This window comes from Xenopus laevis, chromosome 2L (genome assembly GCF_017654675.1).
Source record: "Xenopus laevis strain J_2021 chromosome 2L, Xenopus_laevis_v10.1, whole genome shotgun sequence".
Lineage (NCBI taxonomy): Eukaryota > Metazoa > Chordata > Amphibia > Anura > Pipidae > Xenopus > Xenopus laevis.
In genome coordinates, this window is record NC_054373.1 from 143,666,701 (window position 1) to 143,689,176 (window position 22,476).

The 22,476-nt window shown below is 37.8% G+C and overlaps 1 protein-coding gene across 3 annotated transcripts in view; it reads left to right on the forward strand.

Annotated features, from left to right (window-relative positions):
• spats2.L (spermatogenesis associated, serine rich 2 L homeolog) overlaps window positions 1–16,252 on the forward strand; it is a 66,792-nt gene extending 50,540 nt beyond the window's left edge. For 2 of the 3 annotated variants that reach the window (XM_018245137.2, XM_018245138.2), the window contains 8 exons: window positions 357–618; window positions 2,945–3,145; window positions 3,519–3,654; window positions 9,622–9,680; window positions 10,448–10,557; window positions 11,470–11,572; window positions 13,799–13,998; window positions 14,185–16,252. In XM_018245137.2, the coding sequence (XP_018100626.1) occupies window positions 357–618; window positions 2,945–3,145; window positions 3,519–3,654; window positions 9,622–9,680; window positions 10,448–10,557; window positions 11,470–11,572; window positions 13,799–13,998; window positions 14,185–14,493 (1,380 nt within the window). In that variant the 3' untranslated portion in view covers window positions 14,494–16,252. 3 annotated transcript variants of the gene reach the window in all.
• Window positions 16,253–22,476: the final 6,224 nt, after the last annotated feature.

Below are 22,476 nucleotides of genomic sequence, written 5' to 3' on the forward strand. Positions count from 1 at the left end.
CTGTGATTGGCTATTGGTAGCCCATATTGTTTTTATACAACCAAAACTTGCCTCCAAGTCAGAAATTCAAAAATAATCACCTGCTTTGAGGCCACTGGGAGCAACATCTGAGGGGTTGGAGAGCAACATGTTGCTCACGAGCTACTGGTTGGGGATCACTGAACTAAGGCTTCCTGATATATTTAACACACTAATACAGCCACCGCTCTCATTGGCAAAAGCTTTCTTCCTGGTTATGGTCCAGTGATATTGAGAGCTGTAAATTTTAATGCCATTTATGTTTTTAATATTTTAGGATTTCTTTAATAGTTTTTCCCTTTTTGTAATAAATATCCTGTTCGTATCTTTTCTCTCAGAATAAGAAGAAGAAGAGTAAACCTAAGACAGAGGCACTTGCGACCAGTGCCACAGCAGATGCTGGTAAAATGGCACCCACTGATGGAGAACAGAATACCTCAGTCCCCGAAAAGGATGAGGTAAACGGTTACCACCTCAATGGCTCTACCATTGATACAGAATCTGTAGACTCTCTCAGTGAGGGCTTAGACACACTTTCCTTAGATGCCAGAGAAATGGAAGACTCTGAGCCCACCACTCCTGATGTGCCTGAGGTCCCAGGTAAGAAGATTTTGTTAGTATGTAAACAAATTAGCCAATGCCCATTTATGAATTTGTATGTATAATTGATGCCTTAGACTGAGGACCACTTAGTTGTATATAATTCTAGCCCTGTGTTTTCCAACCTCTTTCCAATCGTGGTCCTTCATAGTAGAAATTATTGGAGGCTCAGCATGCACTTGCTGCGTGGTATAAACTGAACTGCATTACTACTTCTGCTGGTATATCTATACAACAACGGAAAAGCCATTTTCTAGGAGAATTCTTCCAGGGAGCATTACATCATTACATCAACAAGTTAGGAACCTGCTTCATGGCATTTCTCTGTACATACCTGAGATGATTTGTCCAAGATTAGAAAATTGTAGCTGATTTTACTGCCATGTGCACAGAAATGTGTTGGAGGAAGTGATCTGGAAAGAAATAAGAGTGGAGGAAGATGCACGTATGAGTATAGCATTCATGTTGGGAACAAAAGTGGAGGTGATAATTTGCAGTCACAATGCTGCACAAGTGTGGCCTTTTGCCATTAAGCAGCAAGTTTTGTGCACTTTGTCAAGTTGTATTCAATTAAGAAATATTTGTCTAGCTAAATATAATTGAATCAGTTACCACTAATTAACCTTCACTTTTTACTAATGAGCACCTGATTATTTTATTTTGCTTCCTGCTTTAAGATACATTACAGATGGTTATTAGAACTCATTAAAAGTTTTAGTGGTTTAATTTTACTTTTGATTTCATTCTATGAGCAGTGTTGTGGTTCACTTTCAAGTTATAGAATGGCCAATTCTAAGCAACTTTTCAGTTGGTCTTCATTAATTATTTTTTTTATATAGTTTTATTATTTGCCTTCTTCTTCTGACCCCTTCAAGCTTTCAGATGGGGCTCACTGACCCCATCTAAAAACATATGTTCTGTAAGGCTACACATTTATTTTTAAAGGGGTAGTTCACCTTCTGGTTAACTGTTAGTATGTTATAGAATGGCATGTAAACAAAAAAGAGAAAATGCCGGCTCCAATCTCCTTTGGACTGATTATAATATATAAATAGAGCAAAACCACTTATAAACTTGCTCAAATTGCTCAAATTTTACGTTGATGTAAACCGCTAGGCAATCCTTACCAAGCAGAAAAATCTGACCTGGGTGTCCAGACCCCAGGCCCTTCACTCCAATTGTTAGATAATAGAAAACAGCCAGAGAGCTTTACACTCACCAAGTTAGCCGAATGGTCCGGGTGCCGTGCCCCGAACCCGTAGCTTAGGCAAACTCTGTCTTCAAAATAAATCTGCACGCACTCCTGCAACCATGGCCATGGAGGTTAAAAATGTAACTTTATTCCATATTAGTTAAAAGATATGCGTCCTAACGCGTTTCGTATCAACAGATACGTAATCATAGGCACTTGATTACGTATCTGTTGATACGAAACGCGTTAGGACGCATATCTTTTAACTAATATGGAATAAAGTTACATTTTTAACCTCCATGGCCATGGTTGCAGGAGTGCGTGCAGATTTATTTTGAAAAAAAGTTATAGAATGGCTAATTCTAAGCAACTTTTCAATTGGTCTTCATTATTTATTTTTTATAGTTTATGAATTATTTGCCTTCTGACTCTTTCTAGCGTTCAAAAGGGGGGTCACTGACCCCTTTTAAAAACAAATGCTCTGTAAAGCTACAAATATATTGTTATTGCTTTTTATTACTCATCTTTCTGTTCCGAACCTCCCCTATTAATATTTCATATTCTCATTTAAATCAATGCATGGTTGCTAAGGTAATTTGGTCCCTAGCAATCAGATTGCTGACATTGCAAACTGGAGAGCTGCTGAATAAAAAACTAAATTACTTAAGAACCACAAGTAATAAAAAATGAAAACTAATTGCAAATTGTCTCAGATTATCACTCCCTATTACTAAAATTTTACTCAAAGGTGAACAGCCCCATTAATGTTACTTTTTATTACTCACTGTTCTATGTAGGCCCTCTTCTATTCATAGTCCAGTCTCTTGCTGAAATCAGTACATGTTTCTAGGGTAATGTGGACCATAGCAACCAGATTGCTAAAATTGCAAACTGGAGAGCTGATGAATAAAAAGCTAAATAACCCAAAAACTACAAATAATAAAAAATTAAAATCAACTGGAATTTGTCTCAGAATTTCACTCTCTACATCATCCTAAAAGTTAGCTCAAATGTGAACAGCCATTTAAGTTTTTTTTTTTTTTTGTAATTCTGATCATGTCAAGTAAAGTTCATGTACATTTTGGTACAGTAAAATCCATTAAATACAAAACTTTTTTTTTTTTTTATTTGCAGCTGCTACATACCAGAATGGCCGCTCAGAGTTGGATTTAAAACTCACAGCTTCTCACCTCCCTCACAGTTCCTCCAGCAAGAAAGGTCCGTCTGATCATAGGCACAACAACAAAACACGCTCTGGAAGCTTATCAAGCTCCCAGTCTCTAGCTTCATCAGCAGCAGACGATGTCCCTTCATCCTCAGGATCTAAAAAGCTTGGTATGCACAATTTTCTTTGCACAACATTTTTTCTCTTTTTACTAGCAGTGTATACATTATATTACATTTTCAAGACTGAAACTAAAATGTAAAGTCGTTTTTTATGTTCACCATGAAAATATTCACAAGTAAAAAGTTTAATATTTCAAAACTTCATGAATAGGACTTTTTTGTTCCCCTCCTCGGATACGGCATATTAGACATCCTTTTGGGTAACGTAAACACTGGTGTATAGCTATAAGAGGAAAGGCAGATGGGGCATTTGGTTGCCCATTGAATATCTCTTTGCAAGGCAATACACCCAAAAACACCTTTGCATGGCAGCACATTAGGATTGCTTTATCCATGTCAGTACTACTTTTTTATTTTACAGGCTCCAATATAGAGAGGTCGGTGAAGGACCTTCAGCGGTGTTCCGTTTCTCTTGCCCGTTATCGCATAGTGGTGAAGGAAGAAATGGATGCCTCTATTAAGAAGATGAAGCAAACCTTCTCTGAGCTGCAGAGCTGGTATGGATCAATAGGCTGGGTTTAAGTAATGAAATAGCAACAGAGTTTGGTCTTTTGCTAACTTCTTGCAAACTGGACTACACAGGGTTCCTAAGCAATAAACATACAAAAAAAGAACCAACATACCAGACTGGCTAGGTAGCTGGATATCATAAGGCAGCAATTGCTGTTTTTGTGGAGGGGTTATAACTGCAGCAGTTGGTAATATACACTTGTTCTTAGACACTTCCCAGCATTTTTTTTTTTTTTTTAAATCTGGAAAAAAAATCTCCAAGAAGGAGTGCATTAAAAATTCAAGACAAATTATTAACACTTCTAGAATTGAGACAAGAAAGCCTGAAGTAAAATAAATATATGTTTACCTCTTTAATATTTCCATTAGGCATACACAAAGATAAAATAGAAAGTGAATAATACAGTGGCCCTTTGTTCCTAATGGTCAGCTATAAGTAAAGCTGTTTCTGTTCTGCCTTTCTGTGTTTCGTTTCTTTCTATCCGTGTGCTGTGAGTGACTCAGGAAGCCTGACCTTCGGCTGTTTTTGTTTCACGCACTTGTTACAGTAGGATTTGATCTTATAAGGGAGTGTTTCTGACCCGTAATACCCTCCACCTCTTCATACTGACAAGGTAAACTGTAGAATGTTAAAGCACAACAAAAACGTGAGGACTTTAACCCCAGATTTCCATGAAATTCTGCTGCTTATTATCAAAGAAGTTTAGTCTTGATGGCTCAGTTACTATAGTGATGCAAGCTGCAAAGTATATATGGAACCTGTAATGCTCTATTTTCTCAGGTCATGCTGTAGTGATTGGGCCTACTGTTAGTAGGTATAAGTCTTTGTACCTGCTGTTGGAGGATAACACTCTCTCATCATGTTAGGGTTGGCACTTTGGTGAAACATGAGTTAAGTTGCCCCCTTTCCTGGAAAAAAAAAATTATGTCCTTCCCATATTTTTATTTTTCGTTCCCTATTAATAACATTAGCATTGAGCGTCATTTTTACTGGCAACGTGGCAACCGTAGACATGAGCCATTCCATAGGTGGGTGCAAGCCATGCACTACTAGACATAAATGAACCCAGTGTTCTGGGAGAGTATTAAAAGGATACTGATTTTGCGCTGAAATCCATTTCTCAAAAGAGCAAACAGATTTTTTTATATTCAATTTTGAAATCTGACATGGGGTTAGACATATTGTCAATTTCCCAGCTGCCCCAAGTCATGTGACTTGTGCTCTGATAAACTTCAATCACTCTTTACAGCTGTACTGCAAGTTGGAGTGATATCACCCCTACCTTTCCCCCCCAGCAGCCAAACAAAGAACAATGGGAAGGTAACCAGATAGCAGCTCCGTAAACACAAGATAACAGCTGCCTGGTAGATCTAAGAACAACACTCAATAGTAAAAACCCATGTCCCACTGAGACACATTCAGTTACATTGAGAAGGAAAAACAGCAGCCTGCCAGAAAATCATTTCTCTCCTAAAGTGCAGGCACAAGTCACATGACCAGGGGGAGCTGGGAAATTGACAAAATGTCTCTTTTGAGAAATAGATTTCAGTGCAGAAGTCTGCTGGAGTAGCACTATTACCTGATGCGTTCTGATGACAGGATCCCTTTAATAAAAATTTTTCTTGAGGGGCCTTTTTGTAATTAATTTGGTATTTTTTACAAGGTGTCCTTAGACTGGAAATGCTAAAGCATTGTTCGTTGTATCACCTAGAACAGTGCTGTCCAACTTGTGTAATGGGCATGTTCAAGGAGCCAGGTTAAATTTAGTTAATGATGCCATACAAATAAGTCTCTAGAGCCCTGGAGAAGCCACATCTGGACCAAGGGCCTCTGTTGGACGGCCAAGACCTAAAAGATTATAGCCCACATGAAGTAACTGTCATCCCGCTTGGCTCCTGTTCTAGTGGCAATTACTTCTCTTCTACAGAGAACACCTGGGCTCAAGTCAAACTGATACCAACATGTAAATGAACCTGAAAAACACATATGCAAACCTCAAAGATTTATAAGGCTAAATCATTATTTAACCAGCCACAGAGAACAACTCGTATAAGCAAGGCTGCAGTCAAGGTTTTGCCACACAGCCTGGATACACACAGCAAGAAATCAACTTATAAGTGGTTATTTGTATATTTGAGGAATGATCCTCCAGACCAAAATCACAACGCATTAGTCTTGTTTAGGCACTTTCCATCTACCAGGCCAACTGACATCTGACACAAAATCAGACAGATATCTATTGGGCAGGTTTAAAAATTCCACTGGATGAGGACTGCATAAGCATAGTGAGGTGACTGCCTTAATAGGCCCACGAACCATCCATTTTGGCCCCATTCGTAGGTGGTCAAACTGTGCAAAGATTTACTTTTTTTTTTTTTTTATCAATGTCTGTTCACAAGCTTTATGTATTACTCACTGTTACCCCAATATTTGCAAATGACGAAGTGGCTTTGACAGTACTTGGAAGGAGGCTTCTTGTAATTCTGAGTATTGCAAGGCCATTACTACTTCAGTATATACTTTGTTTGTTTTTTATAAGGAACAGTCCAATGTGCCTGTCTTTGAACTGTATTTACAGCATCAAGCTTTGCTGTTAAAGGCTATAGACTGGCCAAAAGACTAGTGTATTCAGTTTATATTTGACTGCCTAAATGGCAGGCTCATTTTCGGTGCGCAAACGCATGTACTGTGAATGTGAACCGGGAATCTCAGATCCGTATGGTGGAGGAGAATGCAGAACTTCTCCCAGCTGCTTTGGATTGGTGCCAGCTGGAACCTCCTTCAATAAACAGCAACGGAATTACTCTTGCTTGCGCTACAGACCGGATTTCACAGCAACGCCATTCCAGAAAGTGTGTTTATCTGCCCTTTTATACGCAGAGTACACAGAGAAAACAATAGCAGTGTGTTTCGGTACATAATTAAGGTTCTTATTTTTATATTAAACTAATAAAGGAAATTTCATCAGGTCTCTGGCATGATGAAGTGAGTGAATCAAGAAAAAGCAGAATACCTACTATTTAGTATTTATTGAGTATCCACACAACATGGGCCCTTTTTCAAGTGTGTTTCAAAGTGAAAAAGTGCTTTAAAGGGTCATACAGGAAGTCTCACCTCTTAATCAATGATGTGAACCACAGTTAACCCTTACCACTGTGGAGTATTACAATCAGGTTTAAATACAATTAAAATATTAGCACAGTGTATATTAATATAAGATTAACTGTATAAAATTTGTATAAAAAGTCCAGAATATCATAAAAGTTCTTGTAACTGTACAGAATTCCCGGCTCAATCCGTAGTGCCAAAACTTGTTAACCAATAAAATACAATCATCCCAAATGATTTCATGAAAAAGTGAAGTCAAACTACACATAAATATAGATAAAAACAATAGAGAATTACTTGTAGGAACTGCTCATCGAAAGAGCATACCCTAAGGTTACCTTGTTTCAACTGCCTGTACAATAGTTGCTATTTATAAATTGCTCACATTTTACAAAAGGTCTTACCCTTAGCCAATACTCGCAACAATGTATTCTAATCAAAGCTGTGGTCAATATCTGTGAAGAAAGAGATACATGCATAAACAATCTAACTATAAAAGGGGAGAAAAGCTCCAAAAATCATTCAAGCCTGCAGGAGCCAATGTATTCATTCTTTTTATCCAATACGCTTCCCGTTGTCCAAGGGATTTTCTTACATCGCCACCACAGGTGGGACTTCCTGTTTGACCCTTTAAAGCACTTTTTCACTTAATTTGTACACACTTGAAAAAGGGCCCTTGTTGCCCGAACATGTCGTGTGGATGCACAATAAATACTAAATAGCAGGTATTCTGCTTTTTCTTGGTTCACTCACTCTACATATTGAATTTAATCTTGTGGTTGCCAGTGACGGAGCACCCGTGTGAATCAAGACCATTCAACAGTGCTGGGCGTTTGTGTGTTACTTCTAAATGTGACTGTGGCATGATGGCATTAGACTAAAGCAAATTTTGCCAAAACTCAACTTTCCTTTTTGGAATTCTCTTTTAGGGCTCTTGCACACAGGCATCATTCTATCAGTTTGGCACACGTTTGAGATGCATGTTTGAATGCATCTAAACACATCGGCTACTTACATGCATTTAGCTGCAATATCCGTTGTCCAGGGATTTGGTTCTGCCTTGCAGAAATTGGCTTGGATTCAGTATATCCCTGCTCATTATCACAAATTTATTATCTTCTTCAGGGCCTGATTTCCAGGAGATTACATTTTTCCCAAAATACCCTTGAATTTTTAAATTACAAAAAACGGCAAGATTGTTCTGGCTCGGTCCTTTCCTGAAGCAAATGCTTGTACATTGTTCTCATTTCAGGAGGTGGTTAAGTGTACAGTATTCCAGAAATACAAGTTAGTGAGGGCAGATCATTAGGCTCTGTTTTGTAATATAGGTTTGCTTGCTGAGGCAAGGTGCACAGCTTATATATATATATATAGTAATATATATAGAATCTGAATTAAAGTTGACCTTTCTTTAAGGCAGGTTGTAGTTGCCTGTTAAAACTTGAATAAATCACAGCTGATGATGGTATCCAGGAGTCCACAATGGGGCTTTAGTAAATCTGCCTAAATTTTAAAACCTTTCTTGAAGAGGTCGTCTCTTAAACAGACTCTGGTGTTTTGTGAATTTTAATTCTACGAAACTGAATATAACAAGGCGCAATAAAGTTACTTGTGACTTGGTTGCCCCATCCAGTGAAGTGATACGTAACAATCCTAACGAATAGGCAATGTCCTGTTCTCTGTGGGTGCACGACACGTGAATGATATGTGTTCATGGATCATGACTTTCATTGCAAATCTGCCAGCGCTGCCTGGGAAAGCCATTGTTTTCTCTACCTAGATTCAAAGTATCACATTTTTGTTAACAAAGATAAAAAAAAAAATTCCCTTTTAGTAATGGGGTGATGGGGTGTATGTGTGTGTGTGTATATATATATATATATATATATATATATATATATATATATATATATATATATATATATATATATATATATATATATATATATATAAATAATACACAAAAGCTATGAATATCTTGTAAATTATATCATCATCATCATTTATTTATATAGCGCTGTCAAGATACGCAGTGCTTTATATCCTTATAAACAGTGAGATCTGATGTCATCAGTTATAAACGGTGAGTTCTGATGTCATTTCTGTCACATGACTCACTTAAATTTGTGTATTATAATAAATAAAGTACCCCCAGTTGCAAAATATGAGGATATTAGAAGTTACCTCGGAGTTCTATGACCTGTATAAAAACACTCGGCCTTCGGCCTCGTGTTTTTATATGGTCATGAAACTGCTCGGTAACTTATAATATCCTTATATTTTACAAGAAGGGGTACTTTATTCACTATATCATATACCTTGCAGGCCTTGGTCTTTGCTTAGACTCGCTCTCAATCCAGTGGTACATTTATTAGGATATAGTGATCACCTGTGCACACCTGGCCCACCCAGTAAATTGTAGCTACCAGCTCTGAAATAGTAGTCTGAATTCTTTGAATTTTACCTATTACCCTGGGTATTTCCTACTATAAACTACAGTCCTGACTTTAAAGTGATCAGTACCAAAAACAGTCACTCCTGCCTGCTAGTAAACCATACACAAATCAAACAAAGTAATGGCATTTTGCAGCTAAATAATCTGACATCTGCCACGTAGGAGCTTGAATGCTAGAATGCTCTTGACCTTAAAGTAATGAAAATATAATGTAATGTGCTGCACTGGTGAAATTGTAATGTTGCTTTGGAAATTCTACTGTAGTTTATATAAACAAATTAATTCCAAGTCGGAAGGAAACCATAGAAAAGTATTTGGAATTATTTCTTTTGGTGACAGAATGTGATTGTGCTCCCTAATTGACCTCTTATCTGCTTTTCTCTGCTGCAGCATGATGGATCGGGAGGTAGCACTGCTTGCAGAAATGGACAAGGTTAAAGCAGAAGCAAGTAAGCACTGCCATGCAGTTTAAAAAGTTTTGTTTTATAGTGGTTCTTTCTTGGCTAATATGTTCTGTTGATTGGCCTGATGATCGTTGCTACTAAGTGCTCTTTTTAATATCTCACATTATAGTTACTTTCTAATTGTATTAAATGCAGTGATATTAAGTCTTCAGTTAGTTATTAATTGTTTGGAAACTATATAGCATTAACTTGTCATCATATATAAACTGATATAATATCGCCAAAAGCGAGACAGACATGCAGTCTGCTGTTTCCTTTTGCTTAAAAGAAATCCCTTGTTACTGTCCAGGAAACTTCTGATATTACTATGCGAATAACACTCAGAGGTGAACGAACCAGGGCTGGTGCGTTTTTTTTGGGATAAAAAATATGTAATTGTTAGGCAGCCCTCATTGAAAACAAATTGACACCACCCAGGAAATTGCACCTTTTTTGAATTTCCAATACTTAATTTTTACAAGTGCAGTGAACAATAGCAAACAAATTAGCTTTGAGCATTCTACTGCAGGTATAGTTTAAAAAAAAATCTGATCAGTGCACCCATTTTACCTAAATGACCCCCAGAACCCTTTTATAAATAAAGCACCATGGAAATATTTTAATATGTTTAGGATATGGAAGTACGGTAATGAGGCAGTATAGTTGGGATTTGCTGCTAAATTTCCATTTAGATGCATAATCCATATTATCAACTTTCTCAATACAAGATATTTTTTAACAAGTCTGTTTCTGTTTGTTACCCTGTTGTGTAGTGGAAATCTTGGACAGCCGACAGAAAAAGGCAGAGGAGCTTAAGAAGCTGACCGATGTGGCTGTGCGCATGTCTGAAGAGAAGCTATCAGAACTCCGAGCAGATATCAAGGTAATTAAGCTGCAAACAGTTTTGTGCAAATTGTGTGCAAACTTAAAATGTTTCAAAAATCCCAAATCACTAGATCTACCAAGGAGCAATGTGTCCCATGTATGATTTTAGCTTTTATTTCCATTTTTATAGTGTTGTCATGTATTATAAAAATCAAATATCTTAAACTCAGACAAATTTTACAGAGTCTAAAACTCGAATCTAATTAGAAATTAATTTGATCAAACTCGATTTGAGTTTTTTTCTCTGGAAAAAAAACTCGAATGTTAGGAAGGCTGCAAACATCACAGTAGATAAAAAGTCAGCACTCACCAACGAATTAGTATGTCAATCAGGTGCACGTCTCAGGCAGCCACTTCCAGACGAAATTTTGCAACTTTTGTATATAGACAGCACCATCCAAAGTAATTTTTCTTAAAAAGCCTTTATTTGAAGGGCTTCATCTCAGACAAGAATACAGTTCAGCAACGTTTCAGGCTTACACCAGCTTGAGGAAATGCTGGTGTAAGCCTGAAACGTTGCTGAACTGTATTCTTGTCTGAGGTGAAGCCCTTCAAATAAAGGATTTTAAGAAAAATTACTTTGGATGGTGCTGTCTATATACAAAAAAAGGCTGCAAACATCTCCAAATTGCTCACTGGACCTCTCCCATTGACTTATACAGCAATTCAGCATGTTTCTTTTGGTACTTTTTTATATTCACATCAATATGCCACAAAAGTATTTAATTCCCCAAAATGCCTCAATTTAATATTCAAAGCTTTGGTGATCAATTATAAAATGTACTGTTAGAAACGGTGTCTTCTGTCCTTGCATAAGCAAGCAATAACGTATATGCATAGTTTGGCATTAAGCCTTTATTTTTTTCTAAATACTTTTCTAAAGTCTTTCTTTATTTTTTTCTAAATTCAGCATTTTGTTAGTGAAAGGAAATATGATGAGGAACTGGGTCGAGCCGCTCGCTTCACTGCAGATCTAGATACCCTGAAAAAGAGTGTAGAGTCTTTTGGTCAAGGTAAGCACGTATCATCCTTATGTATGTAATATATTAATACTATGACACCTCAGTCTTGTCCAACAGAAGGCCAGGTTTTTTAAGTACCATTATTTTTATGTGTCTATTGTTTTGTAGCTTTGTCCCCTTTTGATTATTAGCCTTTCTGTGGGTCTGCAAATGCTCCAAGCATTTGACTTTTGGCTCAGAGAATTAGGCAAATGGTTCAGAAGTAGATGCAAGTACCTCCGTAAAGGAAGAACAAATCGGTTATATTAGGGGCATGGGTGCCATGAAATAGTTATGCGCAATGATGATGATATTAAGCATTGTGTAAATTCTGTTGAGATTTGCCTATTCCTTTGTCTGGACATTTCATACCACCCATACGTGCCCTTTCTTCACCTATTCGATCTGCTACAAATAAATACCTTTGCACCTCATGTTTTCGAGTTAACTTTGTTAGGGATCCAGGAATCCTTCTGCCTGGCCGAACCGAATTTGAATCCTAATTTGAATATGCAAATTAGGGACAGGAAGGGAAATTGCATAACTTTTTGTCACAAAACAAGGAGGTAAAAATGTTTTCCACTTCCCACCCCTAATTTTCATATGCAAATTAGGATTTGCTTCAGTATTCGGCTGAATCTTTCGCCAACGATTCAGGGGTTCGGCCAAATCCAAAATAGTGGATCCGGTGCATCCCTACTTTTAGTATGATGTAGAGAGTGATATTCTGAGACAATTTATAATTGGTTTTAATTTTTTAATTTGTGGTTTTTGAGTTATTTAGCTTTTTATTCAGCAGCTCTCCAGTTTGCAATGTCCACAGTATGGTTGCTAGGGTCAAAATATGAATAGGAGAGGGTCTGAATAGAAATAAGAGTAATAATAATGAACCTCCCCTTTAAAAGCTGTGGGGAACAGTTCAGGTTTGAATTTGAATTCTCCCTTGATCCTAGTGCTAGGCGTTTGTTTTCTGGGAAGGTACAGGAAAAGTGACACACCACTCTCACCATTAAGATAGGGGGAGATATTATCAGGGTATAGAGGTCTCTATTAAAACTGATAACTTTATTTTAGAAGTTATCTTCTAGCAGAGATCCGAGGATCCTGCTTTCATTGGAAGTTTCAGAGACACCCACATATTTATATCTGCATATTCTCCCCTGTATATTTAAAAAGATAAAAACAGAGACCCCAAGAATAAAAAAGTAAAGAACTAAAATACTGTAGGCACCAGCCCAGTTCTAGTAGGAAGGACCATTCACTCTCTCACTTTTAAACTGCTTTTCAGCCAGTTTAAAAGGCAATATAAGGGCTGTATATCTGAGAGCAGTTACAGAGGTCACCTACCTGTTATACACATGGGTGCTGGGGCACTGGCATAATAATGTCATCTAGCTTTCGTGTAGACAAGTGCACTGCCAGGCAAATCATAGACATGTAAAACTCTGGGTTTTATTGCTGATCTATCATCTGTTCTTTTCAACATTTATTAGAAGACAAAACAGTGCCTTCATGGGGGAAACTGCCTTTCTCTTATGCCCTTTGTAAGGGGTTTTCATTAGCTTTTGAATCTTGGGAAATTTGTTCTTGGTGCCATTTTTAGATTTTGACACACCTCTTTTGCATGAAATCCCTAGAATTTAATATATAATACACCAATGACAATCACTAATGAGACCACTGCTATGTGTGTGTGTGTGTGTGTATATATAATACAATATAATCTCTATAAAGCAATCTCAAGGGTGCACGGCCAATTCTCAATCATATAATCAAAGTTTGGAATAAAGCATCCCTGGGCCAGCACTTCCCTTAGTGAAACAAGTGTATTTTTATTTTCCACACATCACAGTTCTGTAATGTTTCGGAAAGGTCCCAAATGTTTGAGCCCAAGAGTGACCGAAACGTTGGAGCACTGTGATGTGTGGAAAATAAAATACACTTGTTTCACTAAGGGAAGTGCTGGCCCAGGGATGCTTTATTCTAACGCACACACACACACACACACACACACACACTGTGCTGTTATTCTCTGTCAACGCACATACGATTGTGGGACTGTTAATAAATAGACAAAGTCTTGTTTTCCACTTGCTGCATGCAGCAAACAAAATAGTTTCTATTTATTTATGCCAAAATGGTAGGAAGAATTCAAACCTTGTGGTTGCTGAAAGTATTATCACCTGTTTAGCAGTAATTAATGTTCATTGTGACTATTTTTACTCATTGTATTTTCAGTTTCCCACCCAAAGAACAATTATTCTGTTCGCTCTCGTGGCTGTTCTCTCACAATTCCTAGTGACATCTCTGCTCCATCCACTCCTGAGCTTTCATCAACCTCCAACATATCCTCAGCCAATAGGAAGCCTACGTCTGCAGTAGAAGCTAACACAGCAACCAACCATTATGGCACCCGTCCAGTCCAGCCACCTAGACAAGTATGAAACCTCAGAAATCGTTTTTCTTCTGTTAAATCTTATTGTAGCAAATTTAGATATCCAGTAAAGAAAAATAGAAATGTTCTTGGTATTGTAGTGTTGTGTACTATCAGTATAATTGACCTTATTTAAAAAAATAAAATAACCCAATATAACCTGTTCTTCATTTTCAAATTTGCTTCTCAGGGTTTTCCAACGAATAAGAGACAAGGGCAGGGCTTGAGACCTCAAGGCCCACGACAAAACTATTACAACAACATGAGATATGATAATGGGAACAGGAACCGTAACGCTTCATGGTATCATCCCAACTCTCGAAACCAGAGCTATCCATCACAAGGCCCGCGCCAGCACAGTGGTAGAACATCTGCTCACCCCTCTGGAATGAATGGACCCACTGCCACTTCAGAGCCTGCCCAAACAGAAGTCACAGAATCTGATAACAAGGCACTACCGCAACGCAAACCGAGGGTGAATTTAGCAAGTGCATCCTGAAACAGCACGAGCACCAATCCTCTAGCCCGCACTTTCGATATACAGTTCCATAAAGTGACTTTAGAGAACTGTTATTAACAGAGAAACGTTTACAGCCAGCTGTTCCATGCCACTGTTTTCTTTTCTTTGTCTTCTCTATATACCTTGCATTACCTTGTCTGTTTCTCATATATTTCAGAACCTGTTCTTTTCGCTGCTTTAGTTTTCACTTCATTGCTTCCAATATAACAGTAAGCTCTTTGACAAATTTCTGCATTATTTCTGCATTGCCATATTTCTAAGATTTCCTCCCCCACCTGGGATGAATTGAATATGCTAGCTGAGGCAATATACCATAAGTGCAGATGGAGCAGACAATGTTTTTCATCCCTTGCAATGAATGGAACCTCACATGCTTCAGCTAGACTATGCTCTCAAATGCATTTTGTTTCCATTTGTAGTCCCCTCTAACAAAGTTCATGGATACCTGGCTGCTAATGCTTCTTAAATTAATTTAGTTTAGTAAAACTTGAAGATTCAACAGATAGTATTTTGCAGTTATTTGGGATTTATTCTTTTTGCTGTTAATAATCCCAATTACTTTTGACTCATATTATTTTATATATATATATATATATATATATACACACACATAGATATATATAATAAAATAATATGTGCCTCACCCTTCACTTTCCTCACTCTTCAAAGTGCCTTGTTTTTGTACTGGTGTCTGCAAGGTTTTCTTATTCCCTTTCTCTTTTACATTCCTCTAAACACCTTTCATCAGTTTCCTCCTTTGTTGGTGGGGGACACAGTGTAATAGAGACGGATGTGCTTTCTATTCTCAATACCGTCAATCCGAATAATGGAGGGAAAGAACTCTGCACCAGTAGTGGTGAAACCAACAGCAGCCACTTCACAAATTACCTTTTGGATGTTTGTAGACATTGGTTTAGCTTGTTAATTTAGAAGGCTGACCGTGTCCAATACAGGGTCACATCACAACATGTTGTTTTGTTCTGACTGGAAGTGTATACATTTCACTTTGCAACTTCTTACTGCTCAGGAACAGAAGCATTGTAATATACATTTGGAGCCAAACTAGTCTGTCTTCTTCCTTCTGCCAAGCAAATGTGCATGTGGACCAAAGAGTGACATTGCGCTTTCCGTAGTTGACTGTAAATGGCAGTTGGGGCTGCCCATTTCTCTAGGATCCTTTAAACATCCTTCAGACGGTTCCCTGTTCCTGATTGCTTTTGTCCAAAGATGCAACTTTCACCAATGTTCATGTTTCAGTTTTCTATTTACAACATTACAATATGTACATTTCTGTTTTCATTTTCACATTGCCGCCATACGTTTGGAGTATATGCTCCAAGAGCTTTTGGCGTTGTACTATCCAATTCAAAGCAATAATCAGTGCAACAAAATGGGTTGCCTGGGCATAGGAAGGTAGCCTCAGGGTGGTAACATTACACAGCAATGGTGGCTCTAGTTACAGATATAGATGAAGCATTTTCATAATGTCTTCTCCATTCATATACCATAGCAAAACATTTTTTTTATATATTAGTAAGAAAATGACACAGTCTAGAAAGGTTTATAATCCATTATACACAGTTGCCATAGAGCTGAATTTGTTTTTGGTGCGTCGTAGTACTATTGCTCTGTCAGGAATCAAATACCATGAATGTGGCTCCTGTCCCTTTAAGTATATTATGAAGTTATTCCTGTAGTGCTGTAATCCAATATTAAAGGGACATTCTGGTTTTGGGAATGGGTGGCTTTTTATATTTATTGCTGACCTAGTAAGGAGACTGAACCTAAGGAAACAAAATGGTGTGTGATAACCAGGAGTTTGAGCTCCTGCAAAATAGGAGAGGGGGTATATTTACCCCTTTGGGCAGAACTCCCTGATCCGATGTGGTGTGTGAAAGCCGCATGCTTGTATAGTTTGTAGCTGCAAAGTTTCGTTAACTTACATTATATTCTGCCCCTCCGACTGGTCCCTGCATTTCCTGGCAGCGCGACCCAGCCCATCGGATTGCGGAGTTCTGCTCTTTAACTGAGAAATACAAACCTGTAAACCGTTTTAACATAGAAAACTTGTGGGCTGGAGGTGCTGAGTTAACTGTACCCCCATAAGTTATGGCTGCCAACTGCATGTGCCAGACTGTTGCAGTGTGCTACTGCATGTGCTTTCTTTTACATGGCAATAACAGGCTGAAGAACAGAAAACAATTTAAAAAAAAAAGGCAAATAACATAATACAACACAGACTGAGTGTCTGCCAATACACTGTTGTGTAACCTTCTGAAATCAGAAGATATTCACATGCTCATACCCTACCTTTAAACCAAAAGATTGATGGAAGCCATATATCCAAACCTGCAGACTGCCTGGCTCAATGCAAGATACTGGAACGTGACCTCTGAGGAGGTAGCCATGATGGTTATTCCCCAATACATTGTTTATACATTAGGAAGGAAAGGCAAATTATAGTTATAATTACACAATCCGCTTTAAAGTGCTTTAATGTTTATTCTGCCTTGAACATAACCACAAAGTCTAACATTAACTATATATGTATCATATGTGTCCTGTCCCCGTCACTGTGAGAAGTGAATCAACAGACAGTTTACTCGCCCTTCAATCACCACACTGTATACATTCTGGATTAATGATGATCAAAAGAAGGTAGAAATGTACATACAAATAATACAGTGGTATCAGAATACACTATGGATACAGAAGATACAGGTGAAATACAATTAAACATATATAAACATCTGATATGCGTAATACAGTTTTAATGAGGCCTAAAGGTGGCCATACACGGAGAGATCTACTCGTTTGGCAATGTCGCCAAAAGAGCGGATCTCTCCCTGATATGCCCACCTTGAGGTCGGCAATATCAGGCTGATCCGATCGTGGGCCCTAGAGCCCAATGATCGGATCCTAACGATGGCTAACGGGCGGTCGGATCGCAGGACAGATGTGGCCGCGATCCGACAGGATTTATAGTCCCGTCCGATCGTTGTCTGACCGACTTTCAGTCGGAAATCAATCGGGGAAGCTCCATACACAGGCCAATAAGCTGCCGAGTCTGTCGGCAGATTTTATCGGCCCGTGTGTGGCCACCTTTACACAAGTTACAGCTGGGAGGGAAACATTGAGTCACAAACTACAACCTGGATGCACATAGCAGTAAAATACACATAGTATAATGATACACATAGTATAATAAAGGCAAAATGCAAATGTACAAACGATGCTTGGATAGGCCTGCTTGGAAACAAGGATGGATGAGGATTTTACAGACTCTAGTGATGGCTGCTTCCTCTCTGCACCAGGAAGTGATGTAATCAGAGGTGACAGGAAGAATTTCAGAACTGATAATAAACAGCTTCCAGGCCGGGGGTACCCTAGATGCTCAATACAAATACTTATAAGAAATCATTACATATGAAGTAATTGACAGCACTTTAAGAGTCATAATACATGGAATACAGACAGAACTACTGCTATGTCAGCACAATATGTATGATCACCAAGCTGTCATTTTCTTTAAGGGCCTAGATTCATGTACAAGCAACGCCATTGATTACCATGGCTCAGAACATCTGTAATCTAAATACATGTGTATGGGGCCCACTGACAGGCCTGTCTGACTGATATCAATAGCCAGGTTTGAATATCTTATCAGGTAAGCGCATTGATACTGCGGATGTCTGGCAATTGCCTGTAAGCCCCACCCTCTAAGCACATGGGTGGCCAAGTCATACCCAGATCCACTAAGTGTGGTGACCTTGCTAAAAAAAAACCGTCTGGCTGTGTTTGGGCAGCTCAGGTCTACATAAGTTGCTTCAGGATAATGTAAAATTCTCATTAAGAAACAAAGCCAAGGGAAACCATTATTGTAGTAGATGCGTGAAGATGCACAAGAAGCGCTATTGCACATAATTAATGGCATTGGACACAACTGTAAAGAGCACAAATCTGTGTGTGGCAACGATTATGTTACAGTTGGGGGGGAAAATGCTTCATTATAGATTTTTTTGTCAAAACTCACAAATTCGAATTTAAAATCAATTCGAATGTGAGATTTATCACCTCTCGACCATGTCACAGTTCTTATTAGAATATTCGCCAGGTTAGAACGCAGTGCTGCTCGAGCCGACCCATCGCCATGCAATGAAACGCATGTGAAATGTCGGATGTCCTGAAGATACAGGAGGTGGAGGAGAAACCGCAGGTAAGAACTACATTTATCCGACTGTCGGATGAAAACGCAGTGTTTTATTCCGACAGTGGGATAAATGTAGTTCATTTACAAGTCAATGGCAGAGGTCCATTGAACCATCTGAATATGTTAATTGCCTTCCTGACAGAGGTTTATTTTCCGAGGAAAATTGGATTCGAATTTAATTGAATATTAGACGTTCAAGTTTTTTCATAAATGACCTCCCATTCGAGTTGTGAGTACATTCAAATTTATTAGAGTAAAAAATTCACATAAATTAGAAATTCTACCTTTGATAAATAGTGTCTTAGCAAAGGCAATTATCACTATTGTCTATTTTGTAGCAGTGACAAGTTGCTGCTACTATTAGCTCTGTGTGTCTTCACCTTTAAGTAGATTTATATTAGCAGTGCCACACACACATTTGTGCAGATATTTAGCACCACTCTGTGATACACATCTTTAAAATATTCATTAAAAAAACAGGAAATTGAATCCAAATATATTCAGCGAAAATGATTTTGCTTTCCCAACTTTTCAACTCAGCCGTAGTGCCAATGTACAGTACAGCACCAGGTACGGGATCCATTATCTGGAAACCCATTATCCAGAAAGCTCCGAATTACGGGATGGCCATCGCCCATAGACTCCATTTTAATCAAGTAATTAAAAAATTATTTCCTTTTGCTCAGTACAGGTATGGGACCTCTTAGCCAGGGGTTTTTGTCAGATAACAGATCTTTGGAATGTAATTTGGATCTTCATACCTTAAGTCTACTAAAATATCATGTAAACATTAAATAAACCGAACAGGCTGGTTTTGCTTCCAATAAGAATTAATTATATCTTAGTTGGGATTAGTGATGGATGAATAAATTTGGCTGGCATGAATTCCCGCGTTTCACTGCCAGCGAATAAATTCGCGAATCTCCCACGAAAATTCACCAGCATCAATTTCTGATTTTTTCGTGAAAACTTTCGAATTGCTTGATTTTTGCGTGAAAAGGTTTGAATTGCTAGATTTTATAGTGAAAAACATTCGAACTGCTCGATTTTTGAGTGAAAACGTTCGAATTTCACAATTTGTTTGTGAAAACGGTTGAATTTTACATTTTTTTTCAGGAAAACGGCCAAATTTTAAAATTTTTCGTGATCTTTCTGATTTCACGATTTTTCACGGGAGAGATTCGCCCATCACTAGTTGGGATCAAGTACAAGCTACTGTTTTATTTTTAACAGAGAAAAAGGAAATCATTTTTAAAAATTTGGACTATTTGGCTAAAATGGAGTCTATGGGGTAAATTTATCAAAGAGTGAAGTTCCGCCACTAGAGTGAAATTCCGCAGCTCTCAATTCATTTCTATGGGATTTTGATCAATGGGTGAAAGTGAAAGTTCACCCTTTGATAAATATGCCTATAAAAATCCCATAGAAATGAATGGAGAGTGGCGGAATTTCACTCTAGTGGCGGAACTTCACTATTAACTTCACTCTTTGATAAATATACCCCTATGGGAGATAGCCTTTCTGTAATTCAGAGAATTCTGGATAACAGGTTTCCAGATAACTGATCCTGTACTTGTAATAATAGAACAGTTCCTTGTACTTGATCCCATACTAAGATATAATTAATCCTTAAGGGAGTCATAACAATTCTATTGGGATTCATTAATGTTTGGCTTATTTTTTAGTAGACTTAAGGTATGGAGATTCAAATTAAAGAAAGACCTCTTATCCAGAAACCCCCAGGCTCCAAGCATTTTGGATACCAGGTCCCAGTACAGATAACAGGTGCATCCAACCTCGAGTATCTGGAGAACTTGAGGGAAATTGCTCCATAGCACGGAACCCCTAATTAAACAAAGGCTGACTGACTGATTTAGTAGTTTTGTGTTTTTGGTAATACCAAAATATACTGCAGGTTTATTTTTTTATGTCACCCTTGAGCAATCTTCTTTATTTCCATATCACAGGGGCAGAGAATCTGCTTTGCACCATATTTTCTTTTTCTGTATAAAAGTCAACCTGCCTTTGGATTCCCAGATTGGATTGGTGTCCTGGGTTTCTTTCCATGTATTTCCACTGTTATTCCACGTGTCCTGCCAAGTAACTACACACTAGTAATGGGAATACTGTAGTACAAAACAAACTGTTTGCTGTGGCCTTCAGATAAATTAGTCATGGAATATCTTGAATCCCTTCCTCATATAGGATATCATATGGAAGCAGCACATCATTTCATACATTGAAATCATCGGTGATTACAACTTAGCCTTATTTTATATTCTGATACTTTTGTAGAAGTGCATTCAAGCAGAGCAGACTCCCACATTCAACTGTGAAATCTGGGCCAAGCCTCTGTGTAAAGTATTCAGGGTGGCCTTTCTCTGTGTATTTCTATTTTCTATGCAGCGCTTTATTCGGTATAAACACTTATCTAATACATCAGGGATCTCTGGCCTAAAGCTCAACTGCTGCAGTTAAATTATAGCTCCCAGAATCCCTGGATAATAAGATGGCATTTGTAATGCAACAAAATCTGAGCAAGAGGGTGACCATCTCTATAATGTGAGGTTACTGTACATTCCCCTGAACAGCAAATTGTGTTACCCAGAATCCCTGCTGCTTTATGCTTTTTTATTCTGCAACAAACAAAGATTCTCGTTATGTTTAAAGCCCTAATGGGAATGTTTCTCCATCACCTGATGTAAGATGATTGGTTCTCTTGGGAAACTTAAATAGCTGCTGTCTATGTGTGCAGTGCAGAAGGGCTGAAAGCAAGTGACACGTGACATTGATAACCATGGCTGTGAGCTCCTGTGTCTCCCTACATATGAATTATATATTTAGAGTAAGGATGGCTATTATATTATATTAAGCTAGCAGGTCAGCTCCTTCAATGGTAGGGATTTTTGCCCCATAAACTGTAAAAGAACATGAAATGATGCAAGCTTCACACTGAACCATAGATTCCTGGTAACGCTGACATTGTAAAGCATTTAATCATTAACATTTGTCTCAAATAACAATTGAAAAGTCAGTAAGGCTGCAGATCCAAATGGAGTCTGTGCTACACTTACGGTAACAGTAGCTAATTGTAGAGATATGAAGTAAGGATTCAGGCAGCACAACTGCAGTATTTCAAACTGTGAATTCCAATTAAAGCAGTGAAGACATACACTACAGGTGTGGGACCTGTTATCCAGAATTCTGAGGATCTGGGGTTTTCCATAATTTGGATCTCCATACTTTAATAAGTCTGCTAAAAAAAGTATTTATATGGGCAGATTTATCGAAGGTCGAATTTCAAACTCATGTTTTTTTTTAAACAATAAATTTGAATATAAAAAATATAAAATTTTATAATATAAAATAAAACATTTTTAACAAAAAATTTGAATATACTCACAACTTGAATGGGAGGTTAAGAAAAAATGTGAATGTCTAATATGTGATCGAATAGCAAAATTCAAATTGAATTCGGATAATGTTCTAATCGTGCGAATCGAGTTTTCCTCCAAAAAGAAAACTCAAATGTCAGGAAGGCAATAAACATATTCAAATGGTTTGCAAATTTTAAGTGGCGAATGTTAAAATTAGAACTGTTTCCATGGTCGAGGTGTGATAAATGTCACATTCTAATTTACATTTGAATTGGGGGATTAAAATTTGAATGTGAATTTTGAAACCAAAAAACAATCCTAAAATTCAAATTTACTATTCGACCCTTAATAAATCTGCCCCTAAATAAACCCTCT